The sequence below is a fragment of the Hyperolius riggenbachi genome, chromosome 7 (assembly GCF_040937935.1).
Source record: "Hyperolius riggenbachi isolate aHypRig1 chromosome 7, aHypRig1.pri, whole genome shotgun sequence".
Taxonomy (NCBI): Eukaryota; Metazoa; Chordata; class Amphibia; order Anura; family Hyperoliidae; genus Hyperolius; species Hyperolius riggenbachi.
In genome coordinates this window covers 223,510,810-223,529,320 of record NC_090652.1, presented here as the reverse complement: position 1 = coordinate 223,529,320, position 18,511 = coordinate 223,510,810, and the positions used below count along the sequence as shown (strand labels likewise).

At 43.3% G+C, this 18,511-nt stretch overlaps 1 protein-coding gene across 1 annotated transcript in view; it reads right to left on the bottom strand.

The window, feature by feature from the left end:
• Positions 1 to 9,078: 9,078 nt before the first annotated feature.
• Positions 9,079 to 18,511, bottom strand: part of TRAF3IP1 (TRAF3 interacting protein 1) — a 68,101-nt gene continuing 58,668 nt past the window's right edge. Inside the window, exons 14-15 of the mRNA XM_068245300.1 lie at positions 13,278 to 13,501; positions 9,079 to 9,337 (exon numbers count right to left, since the gene is read on the bottom strand). Of these exons, the coding sequence (XP_068101401.1) occupies positions 9,172 to 9,337; positions 13,278 to 13,501 (390 nt within the window). The 3' untranslated portion in view covers positions 9,079 to 9,171. The remainder of the gene's footprint in view (positions 9,338 to 13,277; positions 13,502 to 18,511) is intronic.

The window sequence follows — 18,511 nt, the reverse complement described above, 5'->3', positions numbered from 1 at the left end:
ATGCTGACCGCAGCCTAGAGGAAGAGCCCTCCAGACTCCAACTTATGGAAGCCATAGCAGATCTTAAGGCCTTGATAACGGGAAGACTAGATACCATTCAGGTAGAACTCTCATTTGTTAAAGCTGACATGCAAAAAGTCAAAGACAGAACCGAAGAGGCGGAAAACCGTATCAGCGTTCTGGAGGACGAGGTTAGGCCTCTCTGCTCCGATGTAAAGTACTATGGCAAGATTTCGGATGGCCACTCGTCTAAACTTTCTGACTTAGAAAACCGCTCCAGACGTAGCAATTTAAGGTTTGTGGGGTTCCCAGAAAAAGCTGAAGGTCCGTGCGCAGAAGAATTTTTAGAATCATGGCTCACTAACTCTCTCCCGGGCGTCATACCCTCCTGCACTTTTGCAATTGAAAGGGCCCACAGGATACCGGGCGCCTTTCCCAAACCGGGACTCCCTCCTAGGCCTCTGATTGCCAAATTTCTGAATTTCCGTGATAAGGCCTCCATTCTTCAAGCTGCAAGAATATATGCTCAGCCTCTGAAATTTAATGACACCACTATACACATATACCAGGATTTTTCAGTGGACATTCAAAAACAACGTATAGCCTTCAATGATGTTAAAAAAATCCTGCGGGATAGGCAACTAACGTATAGTATGCTGTATCCTGCCAAATTAAAAATCATACATGAGGAAAAAACCAACTTTTTCTCGAATCCACGTGATGTCGCCAACTGGCTGGAAAGAAACGGCTCGGATTTAGCTGGGAATCTCTCTCCATCACGCAAACGTCGCTGACTTTAACTTTTGGTTTTCTGAGTTTCTTAACAGATTCCTTTTCTCAATTGCTTACTTGGAATCTGCTGCTGGTGCTCTTTTCCCCTCATTGACCTCTTACCTGTACTTTGCTCGTAATGTCCAGCGTCAAGGAGAACATTTATGCAATCTGGCTTAATCAGGCCTCTCCTAAGACCCTGTAGCAGGTCACTGTATGTATAATTGCATTATGTCATCTTTCCTCATGCAGAGGGTCCTTCACTTCATTTAATATCATGTCTATCCTGTATGCACCTGGTTTATGATTATAGGTACTAACCTTTTCTTCCCACTATATATAATCTTTCTTGCCTGGATATCCCAATAGGGATTTATAGGTGCAATATGTCAATAATTACCAGGTGCCTTGGCGGAGTGGGTTGTTGCCACCGGTTCATGCCTGTTATTCTTAACTATCCTGCCTCCTTGGGTGCCGGGCATGCACTGGTGGCACCCCTACTCTGCTACTCATTTTCCTTTATTTGGAGCGTTTACTTTTCAACAATAATTTAAGTTGGTCTCAGGGGTGTTTAGGATAGAAACCTGGGTTTTACTCTAAGTCTTTTCAGGGTATTGGAGTTCAGTTCTCTGGTTCAACGCCCCCACATGTTGCCGTTTAAGTTCGGGGGAAAAGCGGGTTGTGGTTTGGGACAGCTTGCGGGGTGGGTTTGGGAGGGAAAAGGGGTTTTGGTTTGTTGTCTATATGTTTTTATGTGTCATGACTTTGTCGTTTCTTTGATAACATTTAAGAGTGCAATATTCCACTTTGGAGACACTTTTCTAACAACTCCATTTGATAATGGCTGAATTCAAGATTGTATCTTGGAATGTTATAGGTATGAATCATCCCATCAAAAGAAGATTAGTATTTGACCACCTTAAAAAGATCCATCCCTATATTATATGCCTACAGGAGACTCACCTAATGGGCTCCCGCCTTAATACTCTTAAGAAACCCTGGATAGGGCAAATTTATGCAGCACAATACTCTCCTTACTCTAGGGGATCTGCAATTTTAGTCTCCAAAAATGCCCCTATCAAAGTGAACTATGTACGTACTGACCCTTTGGGCAGGTTTGTGCTTCTGCATTTTACACATGAAGGTCAATCCTATATTATCACCTCCATATACGTTCCTCCCCCTTTCCAGGTTTCTGTACTGGATAAAGTAATGTCAATTATTTACAATCTTCCCTCTAGCTCTTTACTATTATGTGGTGACTTCAATAATATTACCAATCCCTGTCTGGACAGATCTTCCCCTGGTGAACATAGAGGCCATACAGCCTTCCTGGAATGGATGCAGAAGCACTCTCTAACTGATGTCTGGAGATGGCGTAATAAGGATAAAATAGTATTTTCATGTTTCTCTGATACACATGGTACCATGTCTCGAATAGACTTATTATTAGGCTCCTATGATGCCCTTTCTAAAATAAACTCTCTGGAATACCTCTCACATGGGATATCGGATCATACTCCCCTCCTTTGTAAATTGAGTGGGGTCTCTGGCCGTAGTTCAGGATGCTGGAGAATGGGTCAGCTATGGCTACAAGATAAAACCGTCCTGAACCACTGTCTTACACAAATGGAAGAATACTGGCGCATTAATCCAGATACATCTTCTGCGGGAGTAGTTTGGGATGCATCTAAGGCAGCTCTACGGGGGCACTTTGGGCACATAAAAGGTATTACCCTTAAGAATGACGAGGCTTATATGGCAATCACTGAAAATGCTATGAAAGCTGCCCACTCACAATTTTTGACTTCCCCTTCACCAGAACATTATGCTTTATGGGCAAAGGCCCGCCGTGATCATGAACTTAAGCTTTTGAACAGAGCCAAAAGACGTAACTTCATCCTTTCCCAAACCTACTTCGAATTTGGTAATAATTCTAGCAAGTTACTTGCCTCAATGGTACGTGCTCACTGTTCTCCTATAGCTATATCCAGAATTATCAGCCCCTCTGGCTCTATTAACAATACATCTGATGATATCCTTGAAGCGTTTCATACATTCTACTCTGATTTGTACCGGGCAGGACCGGAGTGTGATCCGATATCCCTTAATAATTTTCTAACTGAATGCCAACTTCCAGTGCTAGGAGAAGAGGATAAAGCTCTGCTTGATGCTCCGTTAACCCTAACTGAGGTACTGGCCACAATTAACTCCCTTAAAAAGAACAAGTCACCTGGACCAGATGGGATTCCCTCTGAATGGTAGACTAAAAGTAAAAGTGTTACCTCACATGCCCTTCTTCTAGCATTTAATAACTCCCTCTCCACTGACACTCTTCCAGATTCCATGAAAGAAGCCCACATCACCCTTCTCCTGAAGCCTGGGAAAAACCCTGAATCTTGCGATTCTTATCGTCCGATTTTATTATTAAATACAGACGTTAAGATTCTTGCCAAAATTTTAGCTGATCGACTGAAAACTGTAATTGGAAAATTAATTTCTCCTGACCAAACAGGCTTTATACCCACACGATCTACTAAATTAAACCTCCGCAGGGTATTTGCCAACTTACAATTCCCCCACTCCAACTCTGGTAATAGAATTCTCCTGGCCTTAAACACTAACAAAGCCTTTGACACCCTATCTTGGCAATGCCTCCAAATAATTCTCGAGAGATTTGGGTTGGGGCCAGGCTTTCGGAGATGGATACGTATCCTTTACTCAGGACCTAGAGCTTGTATCCGTGTAAACGGTCAACTGTCTTCCCCTTTTAAAATTGAAAGAGGCACCCGACAAGGCTGTCCCCTTTCTCCTTTATTATTCGCCCTTGCCATGGAACCCCTGGCTGCCTATATCAGAGATGACTGTGGTATAACAGGGTGGATAATTAATAAGGTTCAGGAAAAAATTTCACTATATGCGGACGATGTCCTTTTATACCTAGATAGCCCTGGTCCCTCTTTACAAAGAGTACTGGAGGTGTATGAAGTATTTGGGACTTTCTCTGGACTGAAAGTGAATTGGTCTAAATCAATAATATTCCCGGTGGATGCAGGGTCCCATTCCACGATTCCCCCAGATCTCCCTCTACAATTAGGTTCCTCCTTCAAATATTTAGGCATAACTATATCCAGGGAAAATGATTTCTATATAACTAATCTTTCCGCTGTCATTGCTGACATAGAAATAAAACTTAAGAGATGGAGGCGGTTACCGTTAGACTTGTTAGGTAGAATCAACCTTATTAAAATGATTGTCGCCCCCAAACTTTTGTATATCCTTTTAATGTCCCAATGCTGGATCCCCAATTCTATATTCCTAAAAATCAACTCTATTATGATAAACTTTATTTGGGCCGGGAAATCTCCTAGACTCTCTTTAGAAACTTTACAGCTGCCGGTGTGCAAAGGTGGCTTTGCCCTGCCACACTTTCAGCTATACTATTTAGCAGCACAGCTCTCTTACCTTTACAGATGGCTTCACAGTATTAGAGATAATTCCTCACTTGATACAGAAGCCGATATTGCCTCCTCATATGAGGCCCTATGCAATATTATATACAGAGGTAAACCCCCATCAAACATTGGTACCTCTCTCTTTAATATGTCCCTAAGAATCTTCCATAAGGCTAGACGCATAGTGGGAGATAAAAACCTTAAGTTTTCACCGAGCTCCCCCTTATGGTGTAATCCAAATTTATCCGAATTTTTCTCCCTTACTGATCCGGCCTTTTGGGTAAACAGGGGGGTTAAATATATCAACCAGCTATATTTAAACAACTCCATTAAGTCATGGTCAAATATGGCCGCAGAATTTCACCTCCCTCATCATGCTCACTTCCGCTATCTCCAGCTTAGGCATGCTGCCATAGCCCAGTTTGGAGGCCCTGTGGCCCCTCTGTCCCCCGGAAATGTAGAAAAATGGTTACTGGTGAAGGATCCTTCCAAACTCATTTCTAGACTTTATTCTAATCTAGTTATATATAAATTTCGTTCCAGAGAAAGCAAAGCCAGGTGCACTTGGTCGGATTGGGGAGAGGAAATCTCCACAATAGAGTGGGGGGACTTTGAAGATACATATATGAAAACTGTTATTGCCTCTAGGGATAAGCTGATTCAGGTACGTTGGTTCCATCAGATTTATTACACCCCTATTCGTCTGAATAAATTTATCCCCAACTCCTCAAATGCCTGTTGGCGCTGTGGCACTGTCCCTGGAACATTTAAACATATGAGCTGGGATTGCCCCCTCATTCAGGCCTTTTGGTCGAAAGTCCTTACTTTCATGCAAAATAATTTACATCTTCCTTATAAAGTCTGTCTGCTAGGTTTAGTGGAAGACTTACATATTAATAAGCATAAGAAATTGATGATGAGGATTCTTCTCTTCTATGCCAAAACAACACTATCTCCTTAGAGTGGAAAAAACCCTCTGAACCCCCAATCTCCTTGTGGTTTCGCCTAGTCAACCAAGCCCTTCCCTACTTTAAGCTCACCTGGGACAGACGTGGTGCCCTATCCAAATTTTCCAATACCTGGGACCCTTGGCTCAACTGCACTGAATCGGCTTCTCCTGATCTTGATATCAACCCTAACATTCTGGACTTTTTGTAGTCTCTATATAATCTTGTGGGGTCAGACCCCTGTTGTGATGGCCCTTTATACTGTGCCTTTCATCTCACAGTTTCTCAAACCATGTATCGGTTATTAAAGAATTTAACCTGGAAATTTGCCTCCAAATGTAGTATTCGTATATTAGCCCGGTTATATGGACAATTGCACTCTATCTAACAATGCTGGACTGTATACTATCATTACTGATCTCTAGTAATGGATATTTTTTGACATTGTCATGTGTCTATGTTATTGTTTGTATTTTTCTGTGTTTAATAATAATAAAAAGAATTTGAAAAACAAAACAAAACAGGGTGGGCACAGTGATTTCCGAGAGGGCCAATGCCCCAGTGTAGATCCACCACTGGTGCCACCCTAGCCAAGTTATTTTTTTGCAGCTGTATAATGTTTGTGTTAATATGTACCTCCTTCATGAAGCTCCACCCCATTTCCTGAATTGCCCAGAATGCACCCATGCATGCATATGGAGAAAGGGTAAATATGGCAGAGATAATTTCTCAGTAGCATGGAAGCCCACCCCGGAGCCCATGCTTGTATGTCAGGATCACACATGTAAGGTAATAAGACACACGCACAAAGGCTGTTTGGATAGCTTTTATAGCAAAAATTAAAACAGAATCTGATAGAATGTAACGCTTCAAGTTTTACAAAATGTTCACACAATTTTTTTTTCATGTGATTAATATGTATATAAATAATTTGTACACAACAATATATAAAATCTGCGTCCATACAGAACTAGTTGTGATCACTCACCTGTGCAAAACAAAATCTTGTGTTAGCAGCTGCAGTCTGTATAGAAATCTGGAATGAACTGGTGATAATGAAACTCAGCTGGAGATCAGCCCTGAAAGTGCAGGGATTGTACCCAATCAGATTACAAGCTGCCACCAGGATGGGACTCGGACATCCCACATTCATCTGCAGAGCGCTAGAGGGACCTACAGCGCAAGACGGGCTGGTGATTAGGATGGCTTGTAGTTTAGAAAGTGCTCAGGAATTAGCCAGCTGTAGAAGGCAGAAACTTGAACAGCCTGTCTGGAATAAACTGCACGTATTCACATTCTCAAGGCAGTTGTGTTCCCTCCAGCTCAAATGAATTTTTTCACGAAGTTTCCCATGAAGATTTCCTGCTATGTTTTCTACCAGAAAGCACCACGATTTCTGTTTCTTGGCAGATTGCGATTTTTATGACTTTAAAGTAGTCGCTTTAAACTGTGTTTTTTATTTTAACATTATTATTAAAATTTGTTATTACCCACAGGCTAGTTAGTTCTGATAACTCCAGCAGAAGATCTCGCCACAAAAGTATTTAAGTTCCCTTTGCTCCACTGACTCCTGCTAAATCTGTTATGTAGGCTAAGTAAGGTTATGGAGCCCATTAACGGTACAATTTTTCCTTCCGATTCGATTTTTCAATGTGATTTGAACAATCAAAATGAACCGAAAGGCAATTGTTCCCATTAACGGAACAATTTAAGAAGGTTTTACATTTCGATTGGATCATAAAATCCAACTTTCGGATCAATATTTTTCCTTTTTAATCGACCAAAGAATCGTATTGCATCGATTTGAGCCACAAACGGCACAGTTTTCTACACAACTCAATCATTAAAAAGTGCATCAAAAGATCAAATCTGAAGGAAAAAAAATTGTACCGTTATTAGGCACCTTAAAGAGACTCTGTAACAAATTTTTCAGCCTTAGTTCTTCTATCCTATAAGTTCCTATGCCTGTTCTAATGTGCTCTGGCTTACTGCAGCTTTTCCTAATTGCACTGTCTCTGTAATTAATCTTATCTGCTTTCCTCTGTCGTGTCTGTCGGGCTAATGCTTGAATGTGTGGAATGTGCAGGGCTGCTTGTGATTGGTTAGAAGGGATACACACCCTCTGCAGGCCCCCTGCACACTCTGTATGACTCACACACTCTGCTTATATGAGCCTATTACAAGCTGGTTAGTTTGTTTGTAAACACTGCCTAAAACTGTTAATTACAAGCCAGGATTGCAGCAGAGAGTGGCAGAAACAGCACAGAGGGGCACAGGAGAAAATAAGGAATAGAATGGTATGCTTTTTAGTGTAAGAATATTAGAGTACAGATTCTCTTTAACCTCCTTAGCGGTAACCCCGTGCTGGACACTGGGTAAGCCGCCGGAGGGTGCCGCTCAGGCCCTGCTGGGCCGATTCTCATATTTTTTTTTTTTGCTGGACGCAGCTAGCACTTTGCTAGCTGCGCCAGCACCCCGATCGCCGCCGCCGCGCGCCCGATCGCCGCTATCCGGTGCGGCGCACGCCCCCCCCCCCCCCCAGACCCCTGCGCTGCCTGGCCAATTAGTGCCAGGCAGCGCCAAGGGGTGGATCGGGTCTCCCAATGACGTCCCTGACGTCGGTGACGTCATCCCGCCCCGTCGCCATGGCGACGGGGGAAGCCCTCCAGGAAATCCCGTTCTTTGAACGGGATTTCCTGATCGCCTATCGCCGGAGGCGATCGGCGGGGCTGGGGGGATGCCGCTGAGCAGCGGCTATCATGTAGCGAGCCCTGGGCTTGCTACATGATTTAAAAAAAAAAAAAATTTAAAAAAAAACTGCTGCGCTGCCCCCTGGCGGTATTTTTCATACCGCCAAGGGGGTTAAGACTTGTGATCCCCTATCCATATCTGTAGACAGTGGGTGGTGCTGGAGCGAAGAACTTGGGGCAAAATCTGACTACAAAGGTCATTAGAGATAGTCAGTGGCGTGCAAAGAATTCTGAGTTGATGCGTTTGCATGTCAATTTATGCAGCTTGAAAGTGGACCAACCAGGTTCCACCTTGGAAGGATTCGATTGATTCCTTCATGTCAAACGTTTTCAAGTGAAGCAATTGATAATATACTTTCAACAGTGAATCAGATTTTGGTGGACTGACCCATCAAGTTGAGATTGTACATGCTCCAACATATGTAAAGCTTTCTATAGTCAATATTACAGATGGTTCTTGCTCAGAAGGAATGGTTACCACTCATTAATCTGCTAGATGTTATTTCAGCTCTGATGGAACCTTTGCTTCAAAAATCTGACAAGACAGAAGTCTGGCCTCATTCATACAATGCGATGCACAACAATGCGATGCGTTAGCGCATGCCAACACGCCACCCAAACAACTCAATAGGGACATTCACATTCTTGCGTTGCTAAGAAATGTGTTATTCTAATGTGCTGCCTACAGTCAATCTCTGGATAATGCATATGAAAGTGTGCAAAAGTGCAGCTGTTAACATTATGCATGTGTTACGATGCAATGCCCATAGAGTCAACAATGCCCTATCCATGTAAATGTGTACAGTACCTCCACAGCACGAATATAACAGGTTCCTTCAGGACAGAGTTTCCCAAATCCTCTTAGTTTCCACAAAACATGTATGATTTGCAGGCTCCACATGCCCAGATGGGTCACTCAGAGTCCTAGCATCTTGTGTGGATATTTACAAACCATGAGCCATTAGTTGGACCGGAGGACAGCTTTGGGAAACAGTGACTTGGGAGAACCCTTGCACAATAAGCCCATTGATGAAAGGGGCCATCATTCCATTGAGGGAGATTGAGATTTACTAGTAAAGCTAAGATGCTTCCTGGAAGAGAAGAGGTGCCCTTCAAAGCTCCCAAGGAATGTAGAAGACACACTCACCCTGAACAGTAAATTAATAAACAGTGTTATATTACTGGATCTAGAGCAAGGAGTGGATTGTGCCACTGAGAGATGGAATGTGGGTCAGTCACAGCATGATTTCAGTCTCTGCTAGAGCCACTGATGTTCTGAACCATCTTCTGGATCTTCTCCTCATTCCGTAAAATGTTCCCTTTCACTGTGCAGATCTTATCCTGTTGCTCTTTCATCAGTTGTTCTAGCTCAGCCAGTTCTGCCTTAAGAGGTTCCACAGCCGCGTCAGTGATGCTGAGAGATAAAGTAAGTGACATGATCAGATCTAACATATAGCCTTGTGACTATGTACTTCAAAGCTAGCCATACACTCAGATTGCCACCTAATGTGGCAAAACAATCGATCCCTCTCAAATCACAATCTGATCAGAGAGGGATTAATTTTTTTCCCCACCCACAGTACATCGATTTTCAATATATGTTAGCAAGATATCGATTGAAAATTGGTTGAACCATAGGGTTGCACTCCTCAATGCATTATAACACTATGGGCCACCAATTAACCACAACTTCTGCCCCACCTAACAGATTTTTTTTGCCCTGTCTGATCAATAGTTTTCATTGATTTTTGGTCAAAATCCTTTGAATTTTCGATTGATCAGACATGTTGAGGCATACATTTATTGATGATTTGATCAGGCAGCATGGTGGCGTAGTGGATAGCTCTCTTGCCTTGCAGCGTTGGGTCCCTGGTTCCAATCCAGCCAGGGCACTATCTGCACGGAGTTTGTATGTTCTCTCCGTGTCTATGTGACTTTCCTCCGGGCACTCTAGTTTCCTCCCACATCCCAAAAACATACAGATTAGTTAATGGGCTTACCCCTAAAATTGGCCCCAGACTATAAATGGACATATGACTATGGTAGGGATTAGATTGTAAGCCCTCTGAGGGACAGTAAAGTAACAATATACTCTATACAGCGCTGCGGAACTTGTCAGCGCTACATAAATACTAAAAAACAACTTGGGCAAACACATTCCACTGGTTTTCAGACATGTGCTTCCATTTAGTAGGAACATGTTCACAAATGGTTTTGCTTATAGTAACACACTTTTTTTCTGTAGTATCGAAGTAAGGCATAGATGACACTAGCACTGAGAAAGGTACTTTGCCAACAGTGTAAGGAGAGGATGGGGCAACAATCTCTGTGTCATGCCTAAAACTCTGTACACACAGTAGATGCAACTCATCAGAGGTGGCCCATAACAACCACCTATGGCAAGAGTCCAGCATGTGTACAGCAGCTCCCAACCCCTCTCAGCCAGTGATCTGCCTGGCCGATTGTTTCAACCGGGAGTATTGTTCTTGCCAACTCACTGGATCTGCCAGGATAGATCACTCACTGTAACTGGTTGTTGACCATGCGATCCGATGACATTTCTATAGCGTGTGTAAAAGGCTCTAGCATCACTGACTGCAGTCATTCTGCTTATAATATAGAACTGGAGCAGGCCTCATAAGACTGAACGTGTTACTAACCCATGTTATCACTAAAACAATTCATTTTGAAACGGAATTCCACTAAATATTTTCATTCAACTTTGGTGGGCAGCAGCAATAACTTTCTTCGGAAACTATAAAAGTCTGGTAACAGTAAATGTCTTAGTGTAGAAGATTTCCAGAACTCTCACATCTTACTCACTGGTTCATAAAACTGCAAAATAATTATGAACTAACATTTATTGCACTCCATTGCATCCACATTGCTTTGTTAGGTTTACTGCAATGACACATTCATGTAACAAGGAAAGATGAATACTACATCTGTAGGGATACGTACTCTGCATACATGGCATAGTCACAGCTGACAACCACATCTTTCATTATCAAATAAGGACAAAGTATCTAATACTATACAGCATTTCAGTTCAGGATGGATGTTTTAAAATACCATATTTTTCAGGATAGAAGGCACTCCGGACTATAAACCGCACCTAGGTTTAGAGGGCAAAAACCTCTCACTGTGCCGGCTTCTGCTGATTGCATCATCACACGCGACCTACACAAGGGGGACATTGTGGGAGAGGAGAGGTCTCTGATCACCGCTGCAACCAATGGATGAGGTGAGAGACGCGCTGTCGCTGTGAGGAGGACATGGGGACAATAGTATTTGGGATAGAAGACAGTGATTTTTTTTTCTCCCCAATTTTATGGCAGAAAAAGTGTGTCTTATCTTCTGAAAAATTTGATACATGTGTACACATACTTAGAAGTACATTTCTCCCAGATTAAAATGCACTATAAATGACTTTTTTCCTATGTTGCCTTCACCTACATTAGGTATTAAATATGTGAAAGATCTGACAGCTTTTGGACTAGTACATCTCCTCATGGGGTATTTTCAGTCACCCTACTTATTAGTGCACTATTTTGGCAGCTGGACTAAGGAACTGCCATTCAGTATGTGCTTTTTTAAATTAAAGAAAAGCCTGAGAATACTCCATGGGGAGATGGACTAGTCCAAAATCTGTCAGACTTTTACAACCTATTGTAAGTGACAGTGATGTAGGAAAAATGTAATTTATATTGAATTTTACTGTAGGTCAAATATACATTTTATACATATGTATACACATGGACTTTAAATGTTTTTGTGATAGTGGTCCCTTCCCTGGATTCTTTTATCGCTAGCATTTATAAACTAGCAAATGGCAGGCTTTCTAGTGGCTGCAGTCATTCTGGCAAGGGTGTCGTGTTCCTGTTTCATCCAGTACTTAAAACACACGATTAATTGGATGAGCACCCTGGAGGTTTTGTGGGCTGGTCACAGCTGACAACTATAAAGGGGATCCATACCCACTGCAATCCCAAAGAAGGATGAGCAGCAGCTGGAAGCCATAGTTTCCAATGAAACCTGAAATATTAGTTTAGTGAAGAAGCAGCTATTAATGTCAGTACAGCCTGTGTCCACACAGACAAGAGCTACATCTTTTCCATCTATTATTAAAAGACTAGCAGTTTGTGAAGCCTACTGGAAATACAGCACAGCCCTCAGATCTTGTGTCACAGAGCTGGCTGTAGAGGAGTATAACATAGTAGCAGCACACATCTGCATGCCGACCAATGAAGAGGCTATGGGGCGTATTTAGACCTAGTGTGAATCAGATACGCTGTACCCCATCTCAGGGTCCTGCGAGATTTGCTCACTACTCACCATAGTGCATCCGGTCTGCCGCTGCCACCATTCGGGTCTACCTCCTCTGCTGGCAACGCTTCTGGGCTTGGGGGACAAGCGCCAAATAGTTCGGAGTCCCAGCAGAAGCATACTCCCATTAGCTTGCAAAAGACCAATGGATATCCTCCCATATCCTCCCTAACAACATGGCAGATGCTCATTGGGCCACCACTGAAGCTATGGAAATCTTCCCTGGTGCTAGGGAGAATTCCTATTGGCCTGTTGCAATCCAGTAGTAGCCCTATGCTTCTGCCGGGACTACAACAGATATACCAACATTTGTACCTGTGCCCAGCAGCTTTGCTAGCAGTGGCTGAGGACTGGATTGGCAGCAGAAAACACAGAAGACAGGTGAGTAGAACCAGAATAGGAGGGGAAAACAACCTGGTGAGAATGGACACTGTCCATTCCCATAGGTACTGCACTGATTATGTGGGTTTGTTCAGTGGCCAGAAAAATTGTGCGTGTCGGGTATGTGTGCTCCGCTCCATTTTAGGTGGCAAATGTGAATGGATCTTATGCTTAACATACAGTTGGATCCGCTTCCCCATGCACTTCCGCCCCACTGATTTGTAGTGTTTTTAGGCCTAGTGTGAACCAGCCCTAATTGGAGAACACCACAGTATGTCATATTAAAGTGTCTACCGGATCATGCCAGTTATCATTCATCTTTAAAACAAGCCTGAAGTTAGGAAACTCAGTTCAGGTCTCGTACTTCTGTTAGCAGAGGAAATGGTCTGGATAACAAAGCCTTTCTGTTCCTCCTCCTAGCCCCCCAGTGTAGCTATTCCACCTACTCTGTAGAATAGCTCTTCATAAGTACTCGGGTAATCTTCAAAACTACTTGTATTCCGGAGTAGTTCCGAGTACGAGCACAGCCAAACTGCGCATGTGCAAATCTCAACAGATGTGGAAAAGCATGCATGCATTTTTCCTTAGAACAGAATTGATGGAAATAATGGCTAATAGTGTATGAAGAGTTCAGATAATGAAAGTACCTCTGCTCTCTTTGTAGAACCTCTGCATGCTCACTGTTCTCCCTTCTCCACATCTTCAGCTCATTCTGCATGGTGTCCATGTCCTCCTGGATGTAGTCCATGATTTTGCCCAGTGGCAGAGCACTGCGACACAAGATTTGGATTGAGCTCCGGAATTTCTCAATCTCCTTTGTTACCAAATCTCTTTCCTTTTTCCTTCCATTATCAGAAAACAGAGTCTTGTCCTAAAATAGTTGGAAGAAATAAACATTCTTAAAACACAGATCCAGATAGTGCAGGCATTCTATGTCAAAGCCTACTTGTATAACACCTCTTAGCAACCTAATGGACTCAATCCTTGTAGATGTGTGCGGAAATGTCTCTTTTTTTTTTTTTTTAGTAGGGGGGGGGGGGCAGCAGGATAATACAGCAATCGGTATTTTCCAGATTTTTTGGAAAATCGGATTTTTCCGCATGTGGGCATTTTTTTGGTAATTTTCTGAAACTGCAGTAAAAAGTGCGAAAAATGCGGTAAAAGTGCAGTATTCCAGCAGTAATGTATGCGGTAAATAATAATAACAGGATATAAGCCAGACGAAGGCTGCAAGGCCGAAAGCTTGTTTATTTTTATTCATTTTTAGTTAGCCAATAAATGGTATCATCCTGATTTAAAACTTCTTGCTTTTACTGATGGCTAACACGGTACAATACCCTACTGCAAATAATAATAAGAAAGACAATTCATATTTTATTATTATTATTAAGTTAAGAAAGTTTTTGGAAGGTGTTAAGGGGATTAGGAAGGGGGAGGGGGGGATTAGGGGGAAGGTGTGTTGGATTATTTTGCAACCTATAGAAAGTATATTTATAGGCATCCCATATAAAAAAAATCTAGTAAATATTCGGAGTTTCATTTATGTCTACTATTCTTTTCTATTACACAGCCTGAATAACCACTCCACCAGAACAGGAACTCCACTAAACTACAAAATGCACACAAATTGACTTTACCGCCAGGTACAGGCAGTTCTTAAAGAGACTAACAAAATGTTCAGCTTTATTTCTTCTATCCTATAAGTTCCTATACCTGTTCTTATGTGCTCTGGCTTACTGCAGCCTTTCCCAGTTGCACAGTTGCTGTGTTATCTCTGTTATATAATCTAATCTTTCCTCTGTCGGCACAGTCGGGCTCAGGCACTCAGGCTGGAATGTGCTGGTCTGCTTGTGATTGGATAGAAGCTATACACACCCTCTCCATGCCCCCTCCAAGCTCTGTATGACTCACACACTGAGCTACTCTCAGCCTATCACATGCTGTTAGCAGCCATGTCTTTTGTTTGTAAACACTGCCTAAAACTGGCAATTACAAGCCAGGATTGCAGCAGGGAGTGGCAGAAACAGCACAGAGGGGCCCAGGAGAACATAATGAATAGAATGGTATGCTTTTTATTGTAAGAATTTTAGAGTACAGATTCTCTTTAAACTGATCAGTAAATTTGCTAAAATGCTGCCTATTTTCCATGAGAATTCCGATTTCCGGTAAATTAAGGCAAAATGCTGCACACTTTATGACCTGATATTACTTTCGGTAATTTAGGACTAAAATCTGTCAGAATTTCTGGCTGCCATTATCTTCTAGGCTTTTAAAACCATCTATGAACCTGACTGTAACTTGACAGCTGCCAATCAGATTTAAAATTAGTCAACAAAAATGAGAATCAAAATGACCGGTTATCAGGTAGAGGCTGTGAATGTGGAAAACTAGTCCAGGAATGTAATTTTAAAAAGCAAAGACACTAGATTCCATCACTAGAGAATCACCAGGGTCTGTGTTTTGTGGTCATCCCATGAATGGATCTAGTGTCTGTACAGCTGTCTCACTAGTTTAGCAAGCTGACACGATGGATCGATAAATGACAATGAATCCTAAAATCCCATCACCAGTGATGCGAGATGTTATTTTCTACAGGGCTGTCTAATATACTGTGGAGTCTGACACTAATGGATATACCAGGGCCGCATTTACCACAAGGCACATGCCTACAGGCGCCTGATGATGAAAAGGCAGCTCACTCCCTTCCCCAAGTCCCTCCCTCCTTTCCTATACAGAGTCCCGAGCAGAGCTTAAATGAGAATTCTAGATTGTTTATATATGTGTTTTTTATATTTTTATATAGATATATATTTTTATTAGAGATGGGACGACGAATCCGGCGAATCCACGAATCCCTCGAATATTGGGAAATATTCGAGATTCGTGGATTCGAATCCCGACGCCATTTTCCACTTTACGAATCCGCCGAATCCCGACGCTGCATCGCCGCGCATCCGCCGCTCGCACTCGTCCTCCTCCGACCCGCGCCTCCTCCGACCGCCCCGCGCCTCCTCCGCCCGGCCGCCCGCATACTTTGTATCAACTCACCCGTCCAGTGGAGCGCAGACAGAGCGGCAGACCTCTCGCTGACTTCCTGGTTCCCTCTAGTGACGGCTTTTACAATGACGTCATCAGTAAAAGCCGGTCCGGCCACTAGAGGGAACCGAGAAGTAAGGACGAGGTCTGCCGCTCTGCGCTCCACTGGACATGTGAGTTGATACTTATGCAGGGGTGAGCGAGGAGGCACGGGGGACGGAGGAGGCCATGGGGGTGAGCGGAGGAGGCACGGGGGGGGGGGGGGGGGGGGGAGCGACACCTACCTACCTACCACTTTACCTACCTACCTGCCACTATACCTACCTAAAGGCCCCCTATACGTACCTATCTACCTACCGGGCACTATACCTACCTACCTACAGGCCCCTATACCTACCTAAAGGCCCCCTATACTACCTACCTACCACTATACCTACCTACCTACAGGCCCCTATACCTACCTAAAGGCCCCCTATATGTACCTACCTACCTAAAGGCCCCTATACCTACCTAAAGGCCTCTATACCTACCTACCTAAAGGCCCCCTATACGTGCCTACCTACCTAAAGGCCCCTATACCTACCTACCTACCTACCTAAAGGCCCCTATACCTACCTACCTACATACCTACCTATACTTAAGGCCTTATACCCTGCTACCTATACTGAAGGTCCCTTTAACTACCTACCTACCTACAGGACACTATACCTACCTACCTACCGGCCACTATACCTACCTACCTACCTACAGGCCACTATACCTACCTAAAGGCCCCCTATACGTACCTACCTACCTACCTAAAGGCCCCTATACCTACCTACCTACCTAAAGGCCCCTATACTTACCTACCTACCTACCTACCTAAAGGCCCCTATACCTACCTACAGGCCTCTATACCTACCTACCTACTTAAAGGCCCCCTATACGTGCCTACCTACCTAAAGGCCCCTATACCTACCTACCTAAAGGCCCCTATACCTACCTACCTACATACCTACCTATACTCAAGGCCCTATACCCTGCTACATATACTGAAGGTCCCTTTAACTACCTACCTACCTACCTACCTACAGGACACTATACCTACCTACCGGCCACTATACTTACCTACCTACAGGCCACTATACCTACCTAAAGGCCCCCTATACGTACCTACCTACCTACCTAAAGGCCCCTATACCTACCTACCTAAAGGCCCCTATACCTACCTACCTACCTACATACCTACCTATACTTAAGGCCCTATACCCTGCTACCTATACTGAAGGTCCCTTTACCTACCTAAAGGCCCCTATACCTACCTACATACCTACCTATACTTAAGGCCTCTATATACCCTGTTACCTATACTGAAGGCCCATACCCTGCTACCTATACTGAAGGTCCCTTTACCTACCTAAAGGCCCCTATACCTACCTACATACCTACCTATACTTAAGGCCTCTATATACCCTGCTACCTATACTGAAGGCCCATATACCCTGCTACCTATACTGAAGGCCCCTATACCCTGCTACCTATACTGAAGGCCTATATACCCTGCTACCTATACTGAAGGCCCATATACCCTGCTACCTATACTGAAGGCCCATATACCCTGCTACCTATACTGAAGGCACATATACCCTGCTACCTATACTGAAGGCACATATACCCTGCTACCTATACTGAAGGCACATATACCCTGCTACCTATACTGAAGGCCCATATACCCTGCTACCTATACTGAAGGCACATATACTCTGCTACCTATACTGAAGGCACATATACCCTGCTACCTATCCTGAAGGCACATATACCCTGCTACCTATCCTGAAGGCACATATACCCTGCTACCTATCCTGAAGGCACATATACCCTGCTATCTATACTGAAGGCCCATATACCCTGCTACCTATACTGAAGGCCCATATACCCTGCTACCTATACTGAAGGCCCATATACCCTGCTACCTATACTGAAGGCCCATATACCCTGCTACCTATACTGAAGGCCCATATACCCTGCTACCTATACTGAAGGCACATATACCTTGCTACCTATACTGAAGGCCTATATACCCTGCTACCTATACTGAAGGCACATATACCCTGCTATCTATACTGAAGGCCCCTATACCCTGCTACCTATACTGAAGGCCCATATACCCTGCTACCTATACTGAAGGCCCATATACCCTGCTACCTATACTGAAGGCACATATACCCTGCTACCTATACTGAAGGCACATATACCCTGCTACCTATACTGAAGGCCTATATACCCTGCTACCTATACTGAAGGCCCATATACCTTTCTACCTATACTGAAGGCCCATATACCTTGCTACCTATACTGAACGCTACCAATATTGAAGGCACCCATACCTAGCTAGCTATACTGAAGGCACCTTTACCTCGCTACCTATACTGCGGGCAACTATACCACGGATCGCACAATTCGTATGTGCAGGATTCGTTAGATTCGGGATTCGAAAGGTTCGAGATATTCGAGAACCTTTTTAGATTCGGATCCGGATTCGGATTCGAAGAAATTGTGGATTCGTCCCATCCCTAATTTTTATACTTCGTCATACAAGTCTCCTCCATTAACAATATATTTATATAGAACTTTTAAGTATATGGACTATAGATTCCTATTGATATCCTTTCATTTTTGGATTTTTTATTATTCCAAAATACTGCCATACATTGCATATGTAGAAGTATAAATTATTACCAATCAGATGTAGCAATAGAAAGTTTCCTATGAGATAATAGTCCAGAGCCTTAATCCAATTTCCCTCTATAGCAGAGATTGATGTATTGATTGGTTAATTAATGAATTGATCGACTCATTGAACATC